The 23,810-nt window shown below is 46.0% G+C and overlaps 1 protein-coding gene across 2 annotated transcripts in view; it reads left to right on the forward strand.

Annotated features, from left to right (window-relative positions):
• The window catches only part of FBXO41 (F-box protein 41), a 73,187-nt gene that overhangs the window by 11,951 nt on the left and 37,426 nt on the right, over positions 1-23,810 (forward strand). For both annotated transcript variants that reach the window (XR_014538428.1, XM_083571231.1), the window contains exons 2-4: positions 7,212-8,226; positions 21,519-21,729; positions 23,121-23,200. Coding sequence is in view for 1 of the 2 variants with exons in the window: in XM_083571231.1 (XP_083427357.1) it covers positions 7,481-8,226; positions 21,519-21,729; positions 23,121-23,200 (1,037 nt within the window). In the remaining variant the exon portion in view is untranslated. The remainder of the gene's footprint in view (positions 1-7,211; positions 8,227-21,518; positions 21,730-23,120; positions 23,201-23,810) is intronic.

The raw sequence follows: 23,810 nt of genomic DNA on the forward strand, positions 1-23,810 counted from the left end.
ATTGTGTAGATATCAAGCCATATCTTCAGAGGAATTTGGCCACCCTCCAGGTGCCCGGCTTGAACCCTTATGACCTCCTGTCTGCGACTCCCGGCAAGATCAAGGGAGGTCTCCAATCGGCGATTCTCCTCAACGTGAAGAAGAACACACCACTCCTCCCCCTCCTCCATTCCCAGGGGGGGGGGGGAAGAGACAGACAGAAATATATCTACGTGTCTTTATTTCTGTCTTTCAGCAGTACAGAGAAAACATGTCTGTACCCTCTGATACCCAGCTGCAGAGAGAGAATAACTCCACCCATGTACTTCCAGTACAGGGTCATGTGACACTCTGAGCTAACATCCGGTGCTCAGTGCACATAATAGACTGTCCCTTCTTCCCACGGTACAGTCCCATAACATTAACATCCTGTTTGGCTTTCCAGCCATCTGGAGCACTCAGCAGCATTGCTCCTTTTTCGTAACAGATTATCCTCCACCAGTGATGGCTCTGACCTGGTGGAATGCTCTGTCCCAGGAGACCAGGGCCCTGCAGGATTTAATCTCCTCCCACAGGGCCTGTGAAATATACTCAGAGTCGCAAAGTGATTTCATGCTCTTTATTCAGCTCATAGTGGTGAGGAGGAATGAATGAAAGTCCCCTCAAAGTATCTTCTTTATATACATTATTTGCACAATGGGCTGCACATGATTGGCTAATTCCGGAATTCTACCGTAAGCCAATCAGGTTGTGGATTCACTTCTATCTGGAGCATGATTGGGTGGTTCCTGCCAACCAATCATACTGCTGCATTGTTCTAGGATCAATCAGACTGCTGCATTCTGAATCCTATTGTTCTAGGACCAGTCAGACTGCTGCAGTTTGGATCCTATTCAACTCAGTACATAACAGCCTGTAAGACAGAATTATTCCGCCTGGCTTTCAATTTGAATTTAGCCTGATCTTTTATTCCCCTTCCTTCCCTCCCCCTCCCCTTTTATGAAGATTACCCGCTCTGGGATCCCACAGCTAATTCTCCCCTGGTCTCCTTGCTGGCCCAAGTAGGACCAATTCAGCCAGCTAGCCCTGGGGATCATCTAATGTTTATTGGATGGATTTTCTCCCTAAATTGATTTTTGAATTCTGAATTTATTGTTATTTGTGTTTTATACTGTATTTTATGCTGTTTTTTGTTGCATCAATTAATTGTTTTAAATTTGTTGTTAGGCGCCCTGAGCCCGGTTTTCTGAACTGGGAAGGGCGAGGTATAAATAAAAAATTATTATTATTATTATTATTATTATTATTTAAAAAACCTCCAAGGAAGGAGAGTTGCAACTTTAGATCTCACAGACATTCAAGGATGCTGAGTGCCAGGAGAGTCAGGGCAGCTATCAGGAAGTTCTTCATCAGGCAGTGCACAGTTAAAGTACGGAACTCCCTGCCACTGGAAGCAGTGATGGTACCAACTTGGGTGGCTTTAAAAGAGTTACAGACAAATTCACGGAGGAAGAGAGGGCTGTTGATGGCTACTAGCCATGTCTATGTTCTGCCTCCACAGTGGGAGCGTCAACAACATCTAGGCAACACGATGACCATATACATACGTAATAGACAATCTTTATAGAATTCCTTCAAAGCATAAAAAGTTCAAAATGAAATCTTGAGTCTCAAAGTCTCTGAAAGTCTTTAAATGAAGCGAGGTACCAAACTCTGTATGATGAAATATAAGCTGTGAAGCTTTGTGTATTCAGCAGATATGATGTCCAACACTGAACAGTGATTCCGGATATTGACTACTGTTTCATAAAATTCTTCGTCAGCATGGTGGGGGGATATAGAATGCTTCATAAACTGAAAATAAAATTTTACAGACAATGACCTGCATGCACATATCACTTTACAAAAGTTATAAACTATAATACAAACAGAAATGAAAAAGAGTACATACCCCATCTTATTTCGAATGAATGTATGTAAATGAAAATACCAAATGCTGTTGAACAGTGGTAATAATGTAGTCACTGCTGTTAACAATATTTTTTGAGAAACATATAAACCCAGCTTCTATAAAGATTGTCTATTATGTATGTCTATGGTCATCGTGTTGCCTAGACCTTGTTGACGTTCTCTTTGCCACACAGGGGTTGGTTTGGATACTGTCCACAGTGGGAGCAGCATTGCTTCTCAAGACCAGTTCCTGGAAACCACAGGATGGTCTTGTGTTCGAATCCTGCTTGCTGGCCTTCAACAGGCATCTGGTTGGCCGCTGTGAGAGAGGATACTAGACTAGATGGACCACTGACCTGATCCAGTGGGTCTTCTTATGTCCTTATGCTCGTACTGTCCTCCCGGCTGTGGTCACACAGTGTGTTTTTGTCAGGCACATTTTACCCAGGAATTCACTCTTTTTGCTAACATTGTTGGATCTCTTGGCATCTCTGTAGCTCTTGCTGATGCATCCAACAAGTTGCAGCGCCCAGAATTAAAGTGTTGCTCCAGATTTTGTCAAAACCACCCACCCTTGGTCTCTGCAACACATGTGTGGGTTGGTTGTAGTTTTACCTGACTACAGGATACAACATCCTGATTTTTTTGCATTCAATTATGTAAGCTATACTGCAGGACTTGTTGGTTATATCCTGATGGGTGTAATATTGGTAGCTGGAATTTTCTTGGCTTTCCTTGAGGTTTTATGGGTTGTTTTCAGCCCTAAAATGGAGCTGTTCTTTTTAAAGTCCAATAAACAGATCACTTAATTTATAACAGACCTTTTGCAGTCCATCGCTTCTTTAACTATCAATGGCTCAAAGTTTTGCGGTTTCCTTAAGTGGGTGGGAAGATCTTGTAGCATGATTAAAACGGTGATTAAGTATTGAAATAGCGGGTGACAGCGTTGCCTGTTTTTTCTTTTCTTTTTTTAAAGGAAAGCAAACCCGTGAACAGCATATTTCAGGAAGCCAGTTTGAAAACCTGACTCGGTTATGGATAAACTAAGGGAAACAAGGGCGGAATTTTTAAAATGAAGCCAAGTTTGTGCTTCAATCCGCCTTGCAAGATAGAGAGAGGAATAAAATGCAAATGGTTTTCATCATGGGTAGGCAAACTAAGGCCCAGGGGCCGGATCCGGCCCAATCGCCTTCTAAATCCGTCCCACGGATGGTCTGGGAATCAGTGTGTTTTTACATGAGTACAATGTGTCCTTTTATTTTAAATGCATCTCTGGGTTATTTGTGGGGCCAGCCTGGTGTTTTTACATGGGTAGAATGTGTGCTTTTATTTAAAATGCGTCTCTGGGTTATTTGTGCGGCATAGGAATTCATTCGTTTCCCCCAAAAAAAATATAGTCCGGCCCCCCACAAGGTCTGAGGGACAGTGGACTGGCCCCCTGCTGAAAAGGTTTGCCGACCCCGGGGCCTGTCAACAGGAGAGCTATGGGCAGGGCAGAGCAGGGATTGGCAGTTTGTTGCCCCGGTCATGATGAATTGCACTCCATCCCACCACTCAGGGCTAGGCTGAGCCTTGGGGGGCGGCCGGTAAGACAGGGAGACTCCATTGCACTGTGGGGCTGAAGCTCAGACTACACACCCCACTGCCTGCAACAGGATTCCTGAATGTTGGAAGATTTGGGACAGATACAAGGAAGTGCAGCGCAGTTGAACTACGGAACTCACTGCTACAAGATGGCCACCTAGACAAATTCATGGGGGGTATTGATGGCTACTTGCTAGGATGATTCTGTTCTGCCTCCACAATGTTTCTCAATGTTTTCTGCCTCCACAATGATTCTGTTCTGCCTCCACAATGTTTCTCAATGTGCTTTTCTTGTGCTTTTTTCTGACATCAAGGGCATCCGGGCAGCCACGGTGAGAACAGGATGCTGGACATAATAATAATAATAATAATAATAATAATAATAATAATAATAATAATAATAATAATTTTTATTTATACCCCAGCCTCTGCGGCCAGAGCCAGGCTCAGGGCGGCTAACACCAATAAAATCACAGTACAAACATAATAAGGGGAAAAGAGAGGGGGGATTTCAATTTAAAATACAGGTTAAAATGCAATTTAAAATGCAGCCTCATTTTAAAGTAGCTGATAAATCAAGACCATAAGGGAAGGGAAACATAAGGGTCAGACCGAGTCCAAACCAAAGGCCAGGCGGAACAGCTCTGTCTTGCAGGCCCTGCGGAAAGATGTCAAGTCCCGCAGGGCCCTAGTCTCTTGTGACAGAGCGTTCCACCACATCGGGGCCAGTGCTGAAAAGGCCCTGGCCCTAGTTGAGACCAATCTAACCTCCTTAAGGCTCGGGACCTCCAAAGTGTTGTTATTTGTGGACCTCAAGGTCCTCTGCAGGGCGTACCAGGAGAGGCGGTCCCATAGGTATGTGGGTCCTAGGCCATTGGCCTGACCCTGCAGGCTATTCTTATGTCCAGCAGAGCTTGCCTGCTATTTCCAGGGATATTGAAAAACAAACAGGCATGAAGAATGATTGATCTGCGCTGTATGCTTGACATGCTTACCTTGCGACGGAGGCCAGCTCAGCTGTCTGAGGTCTGGGAAGGAAAGGGCTTGCAGCTTTCGCTTGGCATCCTTCCCGCATCCCTCGCCTCTTTGCCATTCCCATCAGGTTCCTCAGCTCACAGGTCAGCGCTGATAATCCTGCTTACTTTGACAGCAACAGGGAGAAGATCTGGTCTCACTGTACGCGACTTGAGAGAGGCAGGCTCTCCTGTTTACTGCGTTGGCTTTGCAGTAATTGCATTGTGGTTTTAAGCAGGGAGCTCTTTCCGTTCTGCTTTTCCCCAGTTAAGGATGGAGGAGAAATTTGCTTCAGTTCGTGGTTTTCATGGGGACCTGCCTCATTCTCACGTTGGGAAGCGATACGCAAACTGACAACGCAGGCATTCTTTCAAAAGAGCACTTCCCTGAATTTTGTCACGCTGCTCTCCAACCAAAAATTTTGGGGGAAAGCATTCTCACATTGCATGCATCTGTGGAAATGTCATATAATGCGTGTTATACATGGAGAAAGCATGGCGGAAATGTGAAGGTTAGGCAAATCGGCGTACGAAAACATGTAGATTAGGAGAAATTTGCAGGCGAATGTTCGTAAGGTCTTAAAAGTAATTCGCAGGAACTGAATGGAGGATTGGGAAGACCAGAAAGGGAGAGGGAAAGAATCTTCCAGATTTGTCCAGTTGGCCAGTTCCAGAGTTACTCTACGGAACTCCCTGCCACAAGAGGCAGAGAAACCTAGATGGCTTCAAAGAGAATTAGACACATTCATGGAAGGAGAGAAGGCTATTGATGCCTACTAGTCAGGACGGATACGCCCTGCCGTTGCTGTCGGAGGCTGTGGCGTTTGCCCGTTCATTTGAAAATGTCTGTACAGGGGGAGAGAAAGGGTTAATATGTAGACCAATAGGAAAGCCAGAGGCGGAGCCTACCTGTTTATAAAAGGGCTTGGCCCGAGGTTTTGGTGTGGGTAGTTGGTTGGTTTTAGTGGGTTGGTTGGTTGGTTGGGAAAGGCAGCTGGAAACAGAGAGACAGTTAGTGCAGTTGTTTCTTGTGTAATGATCTCCTCCTACCGGTCCACAGTAGAAAGTGTCCTTTCATACTGCATCACAGTGTGGTACGCTGGTTTGACATCATCTGATAGGAAGTGCCTACAGAGGGTGGTGAATACAGCACAAGATATTATGGGCTGTCCCGTGAATCCGCTGGATGAAAGAGCAGAAGAACGTTGCCTCAAGAGAGTGAGGAAAATTCTCAGGGATGATTCACACCCTGGCCGGCACTTTCTTGATCTCCTGCCCTCGGGCAAAAGATATAGAAGCATGATTAGTTGCACCAACAGGGTAAAGAACAGCTTCTATCCTGGGCTGTTAGGCTGCTGAATGGAAAGATAACAACAGGGCAACTGACTTTCAGGTTTGGTGGGTGTGCGTCAGTAAATGAGGGAAATTAAGACTAAGAGAGCTGAGTGGGGGTGCTTGTGTAATCTCACTGTATACAAGTTGTACAAGTGACAATAAAGTATTTCAACAGAAGAGATAGAGACAGGATAAAATAAGACTAAGAAGGTAAAGAGTAACAAGGTTCGGAATGCCATAAAAGTTTGTTTGTGTCTGAAATAAAATACACTCTTCTTTATTTACTTGAGAACCTGACTGAGACTGAAGTGATTTTACCAGGGAGGACCTGGTTGCTGGCAGCAGATTAGTGGTGTACGGGTCATTAGTCCGTGAGACGACCGGGGGCTCCGTACGAACACCACAAAGGCAGCAATGTTTCTGGGAACCGCAGGACAGGAGAGTGTTTTCAGGCCGTGTTTGACGGTTTTCCTCTGTGGCCCACAGTGAGAAGAGACTGCTGGTCTAGGTGGGCCATTGGCTAGGGCTGCCATCTTTCAAAAAGCGAAAATCCGGGGGGAAATCCGCCAAAATCTACACTTCCGACACGGGTTGCCACACGTCTGGATTTTTCCAGACGTTTCAGCAATTTCCGCCTGGACACTGTATCTGACGGTTGAATCCTGGCTACGTGAGGGAAATTCCAGATGTATGGCAACCCTACCATGGGTCTCATCCAGCAGACTCCCCTGATCTTCCCAAGGTCCACCACTGTCAGGCATGGAGAGTCCTCCCCTCCCTTCGGTAACTTCACAGATAAGAATTAACAGTTGATAGATTTCTAGTCCTTTTATTACAGCATCATGTTGTGAACACAAATACGCAGCTCTCCACAAGGAGGGCAGTTGGCTCGTCTAATCCTCCTTTCAGCTTCTGCAACCTTTTTCAGCGCCAATGGGAAGTTCCCCCCTCTCTTTGACTCCTTTGCTCTCTGATACGTTTGGACCTCTGAGTCCTTGGTGAGTGGGGCAGTCTCCCACGCTCTCAAGAGACGTCTCGACTAGCTGCCCCCTCCATTCTGGTTCTGTTGTCACTATATCAAAACTGGGCAACACCTCCCAAAGCTGTTCAGCTCTCTCTCTTCTTCTGAACACACTGTGGATGGGGGAGCAACTCTCCCCCCCTCCAGCTCTCCATCGGAGAGAAGCTAGTCTGTCATAGAATGCACTCCCCAGTCCTCGTCTTCAGACCATTCCCTGACAACCATAGATTTACAGTTGGCAAGGATGGGAGGGGGCAGTCTCAGGAGACTCAGGGCGGGGAACAAGGCCCCCGATTCCCAGGAAATGCTGACTTTCTTCTCTCTTCCAGTGCTGCCCGCTGTGCCCGATGCTGACCAGACCTCCTGCGGCCTCTCTGGGTCACCCTCTGGGATTCTCGCCCTCCACGCCTTTGTCAGCCTGCCCCTAACCAGCAATGACCTTGTGGAACTGGCCGCCCATCCCACTGCGCCCCCTTCCCCACTGCTACTCCTGCCCCGCTCCTCCTGCTGCCCGCATGCCTGCACCATGACAGGGGCCCGGCAGCTGGATTCCTGCGGAGGAGGGCTGTGTGGCCAGGAGCGTGGCTCGGGCTGAGGGATGGCCTCGCTGGACCTGCCCTACCGCTGTCCGCGTTGCGGGGAACACAAGCGATTCCGGAGCCTGTCCTCCCTACGGGCTCACCTGGAGTACAACCACACCTACGAGACCCTCTATGTCCTCTCCAAAACCAACAGCATCTGCGATGCCACCGTTTTCCCCCTGGCGTCCGACACCACCCTCCTGACGCCCGCAGCCCGCCGGGACATCTTTGAGAGCACCTCCTTCCAGGGCAAGGAGCAGCGCTTCACCTGCGACCTCATTGCCACCGCCACCACCGAGGAGCTGGACCCGTCGTCCTCGCCCGTCGCGTCCCGCTACATCCACGAGATCGAGATCCCCCTGACCGAGATCTTCACCCGCAAGGCCATGACCTCGGCCACCACGCCTCCCGCCGCTGCGGCCGCCGCGGTGGCTGCCGTTGATGCGGCCTATGAGGAAGGCCTGACCCGCCTCAAGATCCGGGCCTTTGAGAAGCTGGAGGTGGACAAGCGGCTGGAGAAGCTGACCGAGGAAGTGGAGCAGAAGATCGCCTCCCAAGTCGGCCGGCTCCAAGTGGAGCTGGACCGCAAGAGCTCGGAGCTGGAGAAGGCCAAGCAGGAGAGCATCCGGCTCAGCCGGGAGAAGCAGGAGCTGGAGGAGAGGGCCGTGGAGCTGTCCCGCCAGGTGGACGTCAGCGTGGAGATGCTGGCCTCACTCAAGCAAGACCTAGTGCAGAAGGAGCAGGAGCTGAGCCGCAAACAACAGTGAGTGATGGTTTCTGTGGTGTCAGGGGGTCTGCTAAAGAGGGGGGTGGGTTTGAACCTGAGGCCCATGGGCCTGATCCGTCTTCCTTCACCCCATCTTCTGATTTTGCCAATAGTGGCAGAGAAAAATGGAAGTAGCATTGAGGAAGGCAGAGAGGTTTAAACACAGGAAGGGAAGGAGGGAGGGAGGAATCATGGACTGGCTGGATGCAGAAGAGTGGTGGGAAGAAACAGTTGGGGGACCACCAAGGGAAGAAGGCTCAGAGCCTGGGGAAAGGTGGTGGGACAACAGTGAGTGGTCAGAGGGAGAGGACTGGGAAGAGGAGGTGTCAGAAACTGAAGCGGTAACAGGGCTTATTGAGCGGGGAGAGTCTGTGGCAGAGAGCAGCTCAGAATCAGAGGCAGAAGAGGAGGAGACAGGTCAAGAAACAGAGATGAGTCAGGCTGATGAAGAGTCACAGGTATTTCCCCTCCTGCTGTGACCAGATCCCCTCCCCACCCCACCCCCGGTCTCCCAGAACCAGAAGAGGCATGAAAAGGGCGGAGGAGAGATTGGCTGCACACAGGCACAGTCTCAGATTGCTTGGGGGAAACCCTGGAGACTTAGATGGCCGTGGGGAGACCTTCAGTCTCAGCAACTGACTCATGGGTGCCAGACCTTCTGAAGATGAGTTGCTGCACTCCTGTGCAGATCCTGATTGTACTAAAAAAGAGTTAACTCCAATTGGCATGGTGTCATTTACTGCTGGCTCGCTCCTGGTGGAAGGAAGGAGGAAGGGTGGGGTGGGAGGGAAGGAGGGGGTGTGGACCCAGAGTAATAGCAGAAGTTGCTTTGCACCAGATTTGTCCAGTCAGCTCAAGATTGTCCCTTCCAGCCTTTCCCAACCCAGATGATGTGCCCTCCAAATGTTGTTGGACTACTCCAGGGGTCGGCAACATGTGGCCCATGGGCCAGATGTGGCCCATGAAGACCATTTTGCCAGTCCATGAGCTGCTCGTGAACCAAGCCGCCCACTCAGCAAGTCCCCTGTGCACTGCACTAAACCGGCGCAGCGCAGAGCAGGGACTTGTCGAGCAGCGCCAGAAATCGTGTCTGCACATGTCCAGACGCCGAAAACTGTGCTTCTGTGCAGGCATAATTTTCAGCTTCTGGGCATGCGCAGAAGCTATTTCCAGCGTCGCGCTGTGCCAGTCCAGCCCACAGACGATCTTTGTGGGACTGATCCAGCCCATGGCTGGTAAAGCTTGCTGACCCCTGGACTACTCGAAGGAAACAGAAAAAGCATGGACTCATGGTTTTACCTGGTATGATCCTGCTTCCTAGGCTTTCTCTGAATGTAGAGCCTTGAGCCAATATAAAGGGTTAGTCACCCCTGTGTTAAAGGATGCCGCAAGACGGGAAGGTAACATTTGACACCACTTCTCAAAATTAACCTGTGGAACATAAAAGCATGCTTATGTAATAAAAACCTGTTCAATAGAAAAGTAAGACACAATCAATATTAGAATCAGTCAAGCAGAGGGAGGTTTTTTAATAAAAAAATATATTACATATAGCAATACAAATATTTGAGAGACACAGATATGAACCATGGCTTGCCTGTTTGGCATCATATGCCCCTCTTTTCATCTCCTGCTAAAACCATTCTTGTTTTGACAATCCTACCCAGATGCTTAGAAAGTTAATTTGTTTTAGTATTTTGACTTTTTGTAAGTTTTAAAGTAGAGTTGTAATTTTTTATAGTTTTTATATTTTTTGTAAACTGCTTTGAGGGCTCTCTTTTTTTTTACAGTCAAGCCAATGCAAAAAAAATGCCAATGCAAGCCAATGCAAAAAAAGCCAATGCAATTCTGGGCTGCATCAATAGGAGTATAGCATCTAGATCAAGGGAAGTAATAGTGCCACTGTATTCTGCTCTGGTCAGACCTCACCTGGAGTACTGTGTCCAGTTCTGGGCACCACAGTTCAAGAAGGACACTGACAAACTGGAACGTGTCCAGAGGAGGGCTACCAAAATGGTCAAAGGCCTAGAAACGATGCCTTATGAGGAACGGCTAAGGGAGCTGGGCATGTTTAGCCTGGAGAAGAGGAGGTTAAGGGGTGATATGATAGCCATGTTCAAATATATAAAAGGATGTCACATAGAGGAGGGAGAAAGGTTGTTTTCTGCTGCTCCAGAGAAGCGGACACGGAGCAATGGATCCAAACTACAAGAAAGAAGATTCCACCTAAACATTAGGAAGAACTTCCTGACAGTAAGAGCTGTTCGACAGTGGAATTTTCTGCCAAGGAGTGTGGTGGAGTCTCCTTCTTTGGAGGTCTTTAAGCAGAGGCTTGACAACCATATGTCAGGAGTGCTCTGATGGTGTTTCCTGCTTGGCAGGGGGTTGGACTCGATGGCCCTTGTGGTCTCTTCCAACTCTATGATTCTAAGTGGAGTATACATTTTATGAAATAAATAAAATAAATAATGATTTAAGGGAAGAAAAAGATAGCAGTCAATAATAAATCCTGGAATACAATCAGTTCCAGCTAAAAATCATTCGTTGCAGAAAATTGCCATCCACAAGTTTGTCTTCTGACATAAGTCATGAATGACCGCCAAGTAGCCTCACCATCTATAGGTTTGGCTTCTCTCTTGGAAACTTGTAAAGGATGAGTGAGTTTTCTAGATATCACAAGAAACAAGACCTTCTTAAACCAGGTATCAAGGGGGGAAACCCAGTTAGACTCCATCCCTAGGCAGGGGTTAGTTGAATGGTGACAGGCAGCAGTTTTTTCTTTTTAAGAAAAGTTTAAAGCAGTCATCAGGGCCGGATTTAGGTTTGATGAGGCCCTAAGCTACTGAAGGTAATGGGGCCCTGTATATGTCTAGCTGTCCTTTGTCAACAACAAATTGTCACTGTTTTTTTGTGCTGAATATATGCTGTAGGGACGCGGGTGGCGCTGTGGGTAAAACCTCAGTGCCTAGGACTTGCCGATCGTATGGTCAGCGGTTCGAATCCCCGTGGCGGGGTGAGCTCCCGTCTTTCGGTCCCAGCTCCTGCCCACCTAGCAGTTCGAAAGCACACTTAAGTGCAAGTAGATAAATAGGTACCGCTTTATAGCGGGAAGGTAAACGGCGTTTCCGTGTGCTGCGCTGGTGCTGGCTCGCCAGAGCAGCTTCGTCACGCTGGCCATGTCACCCGGAAGTGTCTCCGGACAGCGCTGGCCCCCGGCCTCTTAAGTGAGATGGGCGCACAACCCTAGAGTCTGACACGACTGGCCCATACGGGCAGGGGTACCTTTACCTTTACCTTTATATGCTATATGGTAATTGATGGACCTAATAGGAATCGAAAGCCATTTGCACATAACAAAATATGTATTTTATCAAAGTAATTGATATACAAATGAGCAAACCAGTGATATTTTAGGGAGCAGGCTAGCAAGCAGGGCCCATGACTTACATCACAGGAGCCTACACAACACAAAACACTGTTGCTGTATGTAGGCTTTATTTTATTTGTTTTTTATCTTATATTTTGGAAATGTAAATCCAGGTTGTTTTTTTCCTTTAATTTTTTTTTTGGGGGGGGGGGCAAGAGTGTGGGTTCCCTAAGCTATAGCTTGTTTAACATACATAAATCCAACACTGGCTGGCACAGAGGCTTATTGAGGGATTTTGATTTATTTATTTTACTTATTTCATAAAAGTTATGCACTGCTTGATTGTTGAAAAAGAAAGGTTTATATCAGCTAAAACAGTTTGTAGAAAAATCTACAAACCTACTTTAAATCAAAGCAGAATATTAAATCATATTGCCATTTCCCCATGGTGTCAAAATAAGAGGATGGGGCCAGATTCATAGTCTTGGGAGAGAAATGTCTTGGCATCACAAAGCCTGCACGAAACTCTCTTCCGCTTTCCCTGCCCAGCAAAAGCCTGTTCATTCTTTTCAGCTAGAGCCTGCAGTACACCTGCGTCGGAGTGCAGAAGGCAACCAGCTTTTCTTGGGGAAATCCTTCCGGGTGGCCTCCCTTTCAGAAACGGGCTGCTTCATGAAGAAAGCAGATAATGTGGGAAGGCACACAGGGGCGGAATTAATATTTGCATGATCTTAAGTAGAAAGATATCTGAGGAAATGGAGAATCAGAGGCAATAATCCCGTCTAAGAAAATATGGACTGAAATTTAATGATCCCAAGGCGCTCTGAGTATCGCTCCTCTCTCGGGTATCAGCCCAAACAAACAGTCATCACACATTCTCTTAGATGGGATTATTGCACCTCGCTCTGAATTTTCTCCGGTATTTCCAGCTTGCTCAAATATTCATTCTGGCCCTGTTTGCTTTTTCAGACTTTCTTCTCTTTGTGTGTGTGTGTGTGTGTGTGTGTGTGTGATTGGCATTGCAAAACTCATTTTTCTCTGGATTTGCAAAGAGTGAAGTCATTCTCAGATGTGGGCAAAAGACACACACGCACACACAAAATTCCTCTGAACAATTCCTTCTGCGATCTTCCTTTGTCTTCACAATGCCTCTCGGTTTGGTATCGTCTGTGGATGTAAACACCCAGACGTTTGTGCCTTTCTCTGCCTTCTTTGAAAGCAGGCGTTAAATAAGACCAGACATTTCCTACCATTCCCCCATTCTGAATCTCTTCCTTTGTGGTCTATCAGCCAACATTTCCCTCAAGCAACAGCATGGGCACCCCCAGAGGCTTAAATTAATTTTTCAAGTTGGATTTCATGCGTCGTTTTGCTGCGATCAGGACAGATTACGTCCCCTTTCTTCCCAACCTCCCCACAACCCCATGGATGCGATGGATGCCAGATAGCGAGTCGTGCTTAGATAAGCAAGTCATTTGCAAGACCTCCCACCACAGTCACTTGAGCACAGGAGTTAAATAATTGTGTCTATGGCAAAATCCACCTTGCCGTTTAGCCAGTGAAACCGGGGCAGGGGACAGGACCCAAAGTTATCCCATGCCTAGTGAGTGGAAGATGGTTGGCTGTAGAAAAAGAATTTCTGACCAATGGGGTCGGTGGGATTGATCTAAAGTCTTTTTTCTTTTCTTTTTTGAAAACATTTTTATTTGACTTTACAATACAAAATTATAAAAAATTCAAAAACATATCAGTATACATCTCTGAAGGCAACTCTGTTTAGGGAAGTTTTCAATGTTTGATGTTTATCGTGTTTTAATATTCTGTTGGGAGCCGCCCAGAGTGGCTGGGGAAACCCAGCCAGATGAGCAGAGTATAAATCATCATCATCATCATCATGGAATATGCATATATCTGTAAGATCATCACAGTGAGGACTTCTTTGGAGAGCAAGATCCCCTTGATTCCAGAACCATCTTGCTCATATCCTGTCCTCTACAAGGTTTGCATTTCCTGTTATCTTTTGCGCCACCTGCAAAACATGCGAAGAACACCCTCCCCAGCTTTCAGGATGCTGAACTCAGACCCTCCAAGTGCACCTATTTTCCAGGGACAGTCCCAGATTTACAGAAGATGCCCCAGTTTCTGATTTGATCCTGGAATGCTCCGCTTTTCCTTACGACGTCTCTATTTTCGTCCAAGAAATGTGGGAGGGTATGGAGTGATTTAACCCCAGAGCCATCTGAAGGCAGCCCTGTATAGGGAAAGTTTTTTTCTAAATGTTTCATGTTTTACTATGTTTTTATATGTGCTGGAAGCCACCCAGAGTGGCTGGGGCAACCTAGTGAGATACTAATAATAACAGAATAGAACGTCCCTATTTTCATTGGAAGTTCCGTATAGTTAAAGCTATGGTTTTCCCAGTACAGTGGTACCTCGGTTTAAGTACTTAATTCGTTCCAGAGGTCCGTTCTTAACCTGAAACTGTTCTTAACCTGAAGCACAACTTTAGCTAACGGGGCCTCCCGCTGCCGCCACGCGATTTCTGTTCTCATCCTATAGCAAAGTTCTTAACCTGAGGTACTATTTCTGGGTTAGCAGAGTCTGTAACCTGAAGCGTCTGTAACCTGAAGCGTCTGTAACCCGAGGTACCACTGTAGTGATGTATGGAAGTGAGAGCTGGACCATAAAGAAGGCTGATCGCCAAAGAATGGATGCTTTTGAATTCTGGTGCTGGAGGAGACTCTTGAGAGTCCCATGGACTGCAAGAAGATCAAACCGATCCATTCTGAAGGAAATCAGCCCTGAGTGCTCACTGGAAGGACAGATCCTGAAGCTGATGCTCCAATACTTTGGCCACCTCATGAGAAGAGAAGACTCGCTGGAAAAGACCCTGATGCTGGGAAAGATGGAGGGCACAAGGAGAAGGGGACGACAGAGGACGAGATGGTGGGACAGTGTTCTCGAAGCTACGAACATGAGTTTGACCAAACTGCGGGAGGCAGTGGAAGACAGAAGTGCCTGGCGTGCTCTGGTCCAGGGGGTCACGAAGAGTCGTCACGACTAAACGACTAAACAACAATTTTCATTGGAGAAATGTTGGAGGGTGTGTGAACTAAGAGAACAATGACAATTCTCTCGCTCGCTCGCTCTCCATCAGAAAAATCCACGGCTCTGCTCCCTGTGCAGGGAACTGTTCTGCCAAACAGCAAATATGTGGTTTTAACATCAAGGGAGAGAAAACATCATAGATATTCACACAGCATCCTTTCTCTGCAAGAGACGGTTTCTTCCTTCCCCTCTCGCCCTTGCGGTGCAACTGCTGCAAAGGAGCTGAGCGTCTCTCTACTGCCGTTCCAACAGATCAGGAAGGATCAGGCCCCTAGGGAAGCAGTCTGAATATTCAAGAGAACAGCGGCTGCCTGAGAGCCTCTTCCTTTTTAGAAACAGCTCCCTCTGGTAACTCCCACCTCCCTGATCTTTACTTAAAACGGGCATTTGCATGGAGATGGGATCTGCACCTCGCTCTCAATTAAATTCACGCTGCAGGATCAGGCAGGTTCCCACCATCGCAGCGTCAAGGGAATGTTCGGAAATGTTCGGAGTTGAAAGGGTTGTTTGGCAGGAAGCGAGACTTTCTTCCCTGTGAGTTTTTGACACCCACCACGCTGTTTGCAAAAGTTGGTTTTAATTTAATTTTTTTTAGTAAAAATACTTGTTTTTATTTGAAAGGGGAACAGGCTGCCTTTATGAGCAAAAATTCCGTCTTTCTTCCATCTCGTGTTTCCAGCACAACTGTCTTTCTCCTAGCCAATCCCGACCGCGTGATGACTATGATGTCATCGCAAAGGATGCCTACCAGTTGGTGATGATGTCATCACGCAGCCGGCTCAGAAGCCACACCTATTTGAAGCCACACTTCATTGCGAATGAGAAATTCCACCCCATAGATACCCAGGGAATTTTGACTGGTGCCTTCATTATACAGCTTTAGATGCAAAAAAAGTTCCTTTTTAACTAGGCCTTTGGCCAATTGACATCCAATGCCCTTTTAAATGGGTTGTGGAAGAGAGAAGTATTGGCTTGTTCCCGTATTTTGTGTTTTTTACATTATTTATTTTGTGTTTTTCACATTGTAATTTTATGTTGTGAACCGCCCTAATATCTACAAGTATAGGGAGTATAGTAGTATAATAATAATAATAATAATAATAATAATAATAATAATAATAATAATACCTTTTGCTTTCTCTTGAGGTTTAGATGAGAGGATCTCTCAGCCCCGCTGCCACGTCTCGTCAACAGCCAATTACGCTGATGGACAGCTGGCTATTAGAAAACACCGAGGATAACGATTTAGTCTCTTATTGACAATGGCCAGGAATAAATACCGAGGGTTTGGTCTCCATGGTTTCCCCCTGAACTTGAACTTGCCATTTCAGCGCTCCTCCCGCCATGTGTCTCTCTCTTTCTCTCTCTCACACGCTTGTAGATTTGAGAGAGGAATCGTTAACAAAGGTGTTGTTGTTATTTAAATACTAACAAGGTCTAACCCCAGAACTCCTTTCTCAGAGAGAAGACTCTCTGTTTAAGCACACCTAGGTAACCCTATCCCAAAACCAGTTGATTCTGCTAGGAAGTGCTTTCCCTCCCAGGAGCATTCAATGGCAAATAATAATAATAATAATAAATAATAATAATAATAATAATAATAATAATAATAATAATAATAATAATTTTATTTATATCCTGCCCTCCCCAGCCATAACCAGGCTCAGGGCAGCTAACACCAAAATATAGATACATTAAAACATAAAATTCAGCAATCGACTGAGATACAGCTGAAAATCTGAATAAAATCAAATAATTTTAATTGGCACCAACCAATCCCTAAAAGGTTAAAAGTGTGGCCCTCACCGTAACAACTTCATGAGGAGTACCGGCAACTTTTTCTCTTAAAAAATAAATAAATCACTGCTTCTAGGACAGAAATGTAGAAAAACCGAAATTAATCGGCTTGGTGGGTGGGTGACTGACTGACTGACTGACTGACTATTTGATCAATTGATTGATTGATTGATTGATTGATTGGCTCGTTTGGGTGGGCAGGTGGAGGTACCACCACGTGGGGTGGAGACCACAATTGTGCAGAGTCCACATCTGGATTGTGATTCCACCCTAGAACATCTGGCTCTGCAATCTGGCAATAGGCAGTGACATCCATGCCACACCACGAACCAAAATTTTGGACTCTGCATTATGAAAAGGGTTCTGCGCCATAACTGATCCTACCCAACACAGAGACAGCGTCTTCTTTTTATGCACCTCATTTATCAATTTCTCTGTGTTTTAATAGTAACTAAGATAAAAACTGGATGTTAATGCACAGGAAGATAACTTATCAATAGTTATAAATGGGACCCGGTTTAGGGTAATTGATGTAGAAATAGCTTTGCAATGGTTGGTCTTCAACTAAGTTTAGACCTACTGAAGTCAGTGGACCCAGCTTAGTCCTGTTTGTTAATTTCTTTTCCCCCTAAAAAATTTTTTATTCATTTTATAACACAAATAAAAAACACAAACAGAAAAGACAAACAATACAAACAAATTCTTGTCATATCCTTATTTTTCTAAACATTGTTAAGTGGGGTTCCCCAAGTCCCACTTACTGGATTTTCATTTTACTTCATCTTTAGCAGTTTACATATATAATAGTTTCTAACCATCTTCCCCCCGCCCCCCACACACACTTACTTTAACCATAAAAAACTTCACATTTTATCACTTATAAAATGCACTATCTTCTACTTGTAACCCTACTGCCTATATCCACTTCCAAAGCTATTCTAAGATTTAAATATTAACATATTTTTTCAAATATTCCTTAAACTTCTTCCAGTCTTCTTCCACCGTCTCTTCTCTCTGGTCTTGGAGTCTTCTGGTTAGTTCCATCTGTTTGTTAATTTCAGCGGTTGCAATGTATGGGCATAACATTTTGCTCAAAAGGTTGAATAACCCAACTGTGCAGGAAGGAAGTAAAGATCTCTCTCAGTTCGGGAAGATCCCTAAACGCTCCCTGTGTGAATGCGAGCGATAACACCGGCCCTGCCATCTCCTCTCTGCGCCCTGGTTTCTTGGTGACCCCCTGGCTCTAGCTGACCCACATTCGGTGCCAAAAATACTCTGACCTTTTCAGAACCCCCTGCAGGCCTGGCAACTGCTTGGATGCCCCAGGGAGGCTGGTCTGTTCTGTGTGTTGGAGAGAGGAAGGAAGGAAGGAAGGAAGGAAGGAAGGAAGGAAGGAAGGAAGGAAGGAAGGAAGGAGGGAAGATGAGAGCCTATGTGGTTCGGAAACTTCAGCTGGTGCAGAATTCAGCGGCCAGGTTGCTCACCGGAGCAAGACGGTCTGAGCATATTACACTGATCCTGGTTTGACTGCACTGGCTACCAATTTGTTTCCGGGCCCAATTCAAAGTGCTGGTTTTGATCCATAAAGCCTTAAATGGCTCAGGACCACAATATCTCAAGGACCGCTGCTCTCCATATGAACCTACCTGGACCTTGAGATCATCTTCTGAGGCCCTTCTTCGTGTGTCTCCTCCTCGAGAGGTCCGGAGGGTGGCAACACAAGAACGGGGCCTTCTCTGCAGTGGCTCCTTGTTTGTGGAATGCTCTCCCCAGGGAAATTCACCTGGTGCCTTCATTGTACACCTTTAGGCACCAGACAAAAACGCTCCTTTTTAACCAGGCCCTTGGTTGACCTGATCAACATCCCATACCCTTTTAAACTGTGGTTCTTTTTGAGGGGTTATTATTGGGTGATTGCTGTTATTTTTATTTTTTATATACTGTGATCCTTTTCTGTGAACCGCCCTGAGACCTCCGGGTATAGGGCGGTATATAAATTAAATAAATAAAGTAAGTAAGTGAGTGAGTGAGTGTCAGGCTAGGACCAGGGAGACCAGAGTTCGAATCCCCGCTCAGCCATGAAGCTAACTGGGTGCGACTTCAGGCCAGACACTCCTTCTCAGCCTAACCTACCTCACAGGGTTGGTTGTAATGATTCAATGAGGAGTGGGGGGTGGAGACCATGTTTGCCACCTTGCTCTGCTGCCTCCTGCGTTGTTTCTGTTGCAATAGCAGCACCGAAGTGACTTCCCCAGGGTGCAAGCCTGGAGGTCCTGGGCTGCCCAGACAGCAAGACCCCCTCTCGGCCTCACTGATGGGGTCCAAAAGAGAGAGAGGTTGTAGAGAAATGGAATTCAGAATATACATACTGTACCAATTGTGTAGCAGCTATAAAAACAGTAACAGTAATAGTAATTTAGTTATACCCCACCCATTTGGCTGGGTTTCAGCACTCTGGACAGCTCCAATAGAATATTAAAAACACAATAAAGCATCAAACATTAAAAACTTCCCTAAACAGGGCTGCCTTCAGAAGTCTTCTAAAGTGAGATAGTTGTTTATTTCCTTGACATCTGATGGGAAGGCGTTCCACCGAACTGCATGCTGAACATCTGCATCAAAGTTTTACAGCATCGGATGCCGCTGTTCACAGTCCATCAGACACACAAACCATCTTCTAGGATGTTCCGTTCCATTTCTCTTGCTACAGGTTCTCCTGTACAGTCATACCTCGTGTTGCATTAGGTTCATGTTGTGTCTTTTTGGCTTGAGAATGTGGCAAACCTGGAAATGTATACTTCCAGGTTTTGCTGAGCGCATGTAGAACCGTTCTGCGCACTTCACAGATGCGCAGAAGCACTCTGTCGCGCTCCGTGCTTGCGCAGAAGCGCCACTGTAGTTGGGAACTTTTTGGGGTGTGAATGGCACCCCAGGACAGATCGTGTCTGCAACTAGAGGTACCACTGTATGCCAATAAAGGAGATGATAGATATAGACTGGGAGGGGTGGCTAACACCCCAGGATCACACTTCAAAATGACCTTGACAGATTAGAGAACTGGGCCAAAACAAACAAGATGAATTTTAACAGGGAGAAATGTAAAGTATTGCACTTGGGCAAAAAAAATGAGAGGCACAAATACAAGATGGGTGACACCTGGCTTGAGAGCAGTACATGTGAAAAGGATCTAGGAGTCTTGGTTGACCACAAACTTGACATGAGCCAACAGTGTGACGCGGCAGCTAAAAAAGCCAATGCAATTCTGGGCTGCATCAATAGGAGTATAGCATCTAGATCAAGGGAAGTAATAGTGCCACTGTATTCTGCTCTGGTCAGACCTCACCTGGAGTACTGTGTCCAGTTCTGGGCACCACAGTTCAAGAAGGACACTGACAAACTGGAACGTGCCCAGAGGAGGGCAACCAAAATGGTCAAAGGCCTGGAAACGATGCCTTATGAGGAACGGCTAAGGGAGCTGGGCATGTTTAGCCTGGAGAAGAGGAGGTTAAGGGGTGCTATGATAGCCATGTTCAAATATATAAAAGGATGTCACATAGAGGAGGGAGAAAGGTTGTTTTCTGCTGCTCCAGAGAAGCGGACACAGAGCAATGGATCCAAACTACAAGAAAGAAGATTCCACCTAAACATTAGGAAGAACTTCCTGACAGTAAGAGCTGTTCGACAGTGGAATTTGCTGCCAAGGAGTGTGGTGGAGTCTCCTTCTTTGGAGGTCTTTAAGCAGAGGCTTGACAACCATATGTCAGGAGTGCTCTGATGGTGTTTCCTGCTTGGCAGGGGGTTGGACTCGATGGCCCTTGTGGTCTCTTCCAACTCTATGATTCTAGATAGATAGATAGATAGATAGATAGATAGATAGATAGATGATAGATAGATAGATAGATAGATAGATGATAGATAGATAGATAGATAGATAGATAGATAGATAGATGATAGATAGATAGATAGATAGATAGATAGATAGATAGATAGATAGATTAAAGGAATCTTAACTGCAATTCAAGTTTGGTTTCAAGTTTGGTTTCGTTCCTTTGCGTCTTTCTGTGTACTATAAACCACTGTCCAGCGAAGGGTCCTTTAACTCTTCCAGCCGGGTGTTACAAACTCAGAGGAAACTCAAACCAAAAATTTGCGGAAAAATGGGATGGTTATAGAAGATGTGTTCCAAAATAATAGTTTTGTCTCTGTGCTAGCATTCAAGTGATAAAGGAAGTAAAAGGAGGTGGATAACAATTAAGGATTTATTATGTTTTCAGAATGTATTAGAAAATTTATATAGAAAGGTGTATTGTTTTGCGTACATTCGATTGTAAGATAAAACATATATGAAGGGACTTGACAGGAAGTCAAAATTGAAGAAAAGATTTTGTATAATAAAAGGGGGGAAATATTTACTTTCATTATTATCAATTTTGTGTGTGTGTGTGTGTGTGTGTGTGTGTGTGTGTGTCTGTACATATGTGTGTTTTTGTATGTATGGAATGTTTCGGAGGAAATAAGACGGTAAATAACAAATAACAAAAAAATCCAGCCGGGTGTTACAGTTTGCCTGTAGGTTATTGTTGTACATTGTTTCTAAATTTATTGCTGTACATTGTTTTAATTGTCTGTTTTAACCATATTTGCACAGCAGTTTCTAATGTTGTGAATGTCCTCTATTTCAGAGGCTTCTACTCTGCAGCCTCTTATAGTTGTTTTAACTGCAAGTCTTTTAGTTCTTATGCTCTTACAGTTGTTTTAACTGCGTGTCTTTGTTTGTTTTTAGTTCTTATCTGTTTTAATTATCAGTTTTTATCCATCCATTATCCGTGTTTAATCTTGTGTTTTATTCAGATGTTTTATCCTACGCCTGTTTCTTCGTCCTCATTTGCTCTAACAATTATCGGTTAAAAAAATCCTAGCTGCTACTTTATTTATATGCTTTTTTTTTTATCCTGGTCTGTGACCATAATAAAGTTCATTCATTCGGTTTGCCTGTCTCTCGCCTTCCTCCCCACAGGGAAGTGATCCAGATCGACCAGTTCCTGAAGGAGACGGCGGCCCGCGAGGCCAACGCCAAAGTCCGCCTCCAGCAGTTCATCGAGGAGCTCCTGGATCGGGCCGACCGAGCCGAGAAGCAGCTGCAGATCATCAGTAGCAGCTGCGGAACGACCCCAAACTGCAGCCTGGGGAGGTGCAGCGTGGCTGGGTCCAAGAGCACAGGAAGACCGGTACCCGAGCGACGCCCGTTCTAAGCATATAGGAAACTGCTCTATACTGAGTCAGACACATCGGTCCCTCTAGCCTTAGTGTGACCTACACTGACCGGCAGCAGCGGCTCTTAGGCAGGGTTCTCTCCCAACCCTGCTTGGAGATCCTGGGGGGTGAACCCGGGACACCTTGACATACGAGGCCGATGCTGCCCCACTGAGCCGCCCCTAGCAAATGGCTCTGGAAGGGGGAGGGAAGAAGAGCCATTAGGGGATTGGCTGGGCATGGGTGGGGTATGGTCTGAGGATAATGCCAGATAGAGAGCCATAGCTGTCAACTTTTCCCTTTTCTTGCGAGGAATCCTATTTGGAATAAGGGAATTTCCCTGTTGACAGCTATGTAGAGAGCCCTGCGGACCACATTTGGCCCCTGCACCAGAGATTCCCCACCCTTAAATTATATTTAATATCTCAAGGGCTGCCTCTACCTACATGAACCTACCCAGACCCTGAGATCATCTTCTGAGGCCCTCCTTCGTGTGTCTCTTCCTCAAAAGGTCCGGAGGGTGGCAACACGAGAACAGGGTCTTCTCTGCAGTGGCTCCCCCTCTGAGGGATGCTCTCCCCAGGGAAGTTTGCCTGGCACCTGCATTATACACCTTTAGGCGCCAGGCAAAAAAAAGTTCCTTTTTAACCAGGCCTTTGGTTGATCTGATTTACATCCTATGCCCTTTTAAAACGTGTTGTTGTTTTTTTTTGGAGGGAAGGACGCTATTGGGTTGTTGTTTTTATTTTTGTTATGTATTTTGTGGTTTTATATTCTTGATTTTATTCTATGAACCGCCCTGAGACCCCCGGGTATAGGGCGGTATATGAATTCAATAAATAAATAAACAAATAAATGTATTTCTTTTTTCCTGCGTTGTAAGGGGTTGGACTAGATGACCCTTGGGGTCCCTTCCAACTCTGCAATTCTACGCTGCTATGGTTTAAAACATGGGTAGGCAAACTAAGGCCCGGGGGCCGGATCAGGCCCAATCGCCTTCTCTATTTGGCCCGTGGACAGTCCGGGATTCAGCGTGTTTTTACATGAGTAGAATGTGTCCTTTTATATAAAATGCATCTCTGGGTTATTTGTGGGGCATAGGAATTCGTTCATTCCCCCCAATATATATATATATATATATATATATAGTTCCCCCACAAGGTCTGAGGGACAGTGGCCCGGCCCCCTGCTGAAAAAGTTTGCTGACCCCTGTTTTAGAGGCAGGAATCATGTATCTCCAAGGTCTCTTCTGTGATGCTCATGTGGGGGTGCAAAAGGCGGGTGGTTCTGCTCAAGCACTCTGTATCTCATCCATTGGGGGGAGGGGGGAAGGAGTCTTCTGATCCCCAGTTTCTTGTCTCCGCAGAGAGACAGGCACTCGGTTCCCGGAGCAACAGCACACAGTTCATACGCGGTTTCCAACCAAAGATCATCTTCCAGCACTGGGTAAGGAATTGTTTGTTTGTTTCATAAAATTTGGACACTGCTTGACTGGGAGAACAAACAACCATTCTCAAAAACGATAAAACAATAAAATTACTGGGGGGAAATGAGAACAATAATTTAAGTGAAAATACAAAGAGGCTAGAAAAACAGATGAAAATTTGCACCAACTTTCAAAACGTCTGGGTAAAGGTAAAGGAACCCCTGACCGTTAGGTCCAGTTGTGGCCGACTCTGGGGTTGCAGCGCTCATCTCGCTTTATTGGCTGAGGGAGCCGGCATACAGCTTCCGGCTCATGTGGCCAGCATGACTAAGCTGCTTCTGGCGAACCAGAGCAGCACACGGAAACGCTGTTTACCTTCCCACCGGAGCGGTACCTATTTATCTACTTGCACTTTGACGTGCTTTAGAACTGCTAGTTTGGCAGGAGCAGGGACCGAGCAACGGGAGCTCACCCCGTTACGGGGATTCGAACCACCGACCTTCTGATCGGTGTGGTGATCACACAGGGTCCCCGGACGTTTCACCATCTATTGATCCCTGTGCCACCACTTTATTTCTCACTGCCACCACCCAGGCCCTACCTGGGACAATACTGAGTCCAGTCAGGGTG

This window comes from Podarcis filfolensis (assembly GCF_964270895.1).
Source record: "Podarcis filfolensis genome assembly, chromosome: 9".
Lineage (NCBI taxonomy): Eukaryota > Metazoa > Chordata > Lepidosauria > Squamata > Lacertidae > Podarcis > Podarcis filfolensis.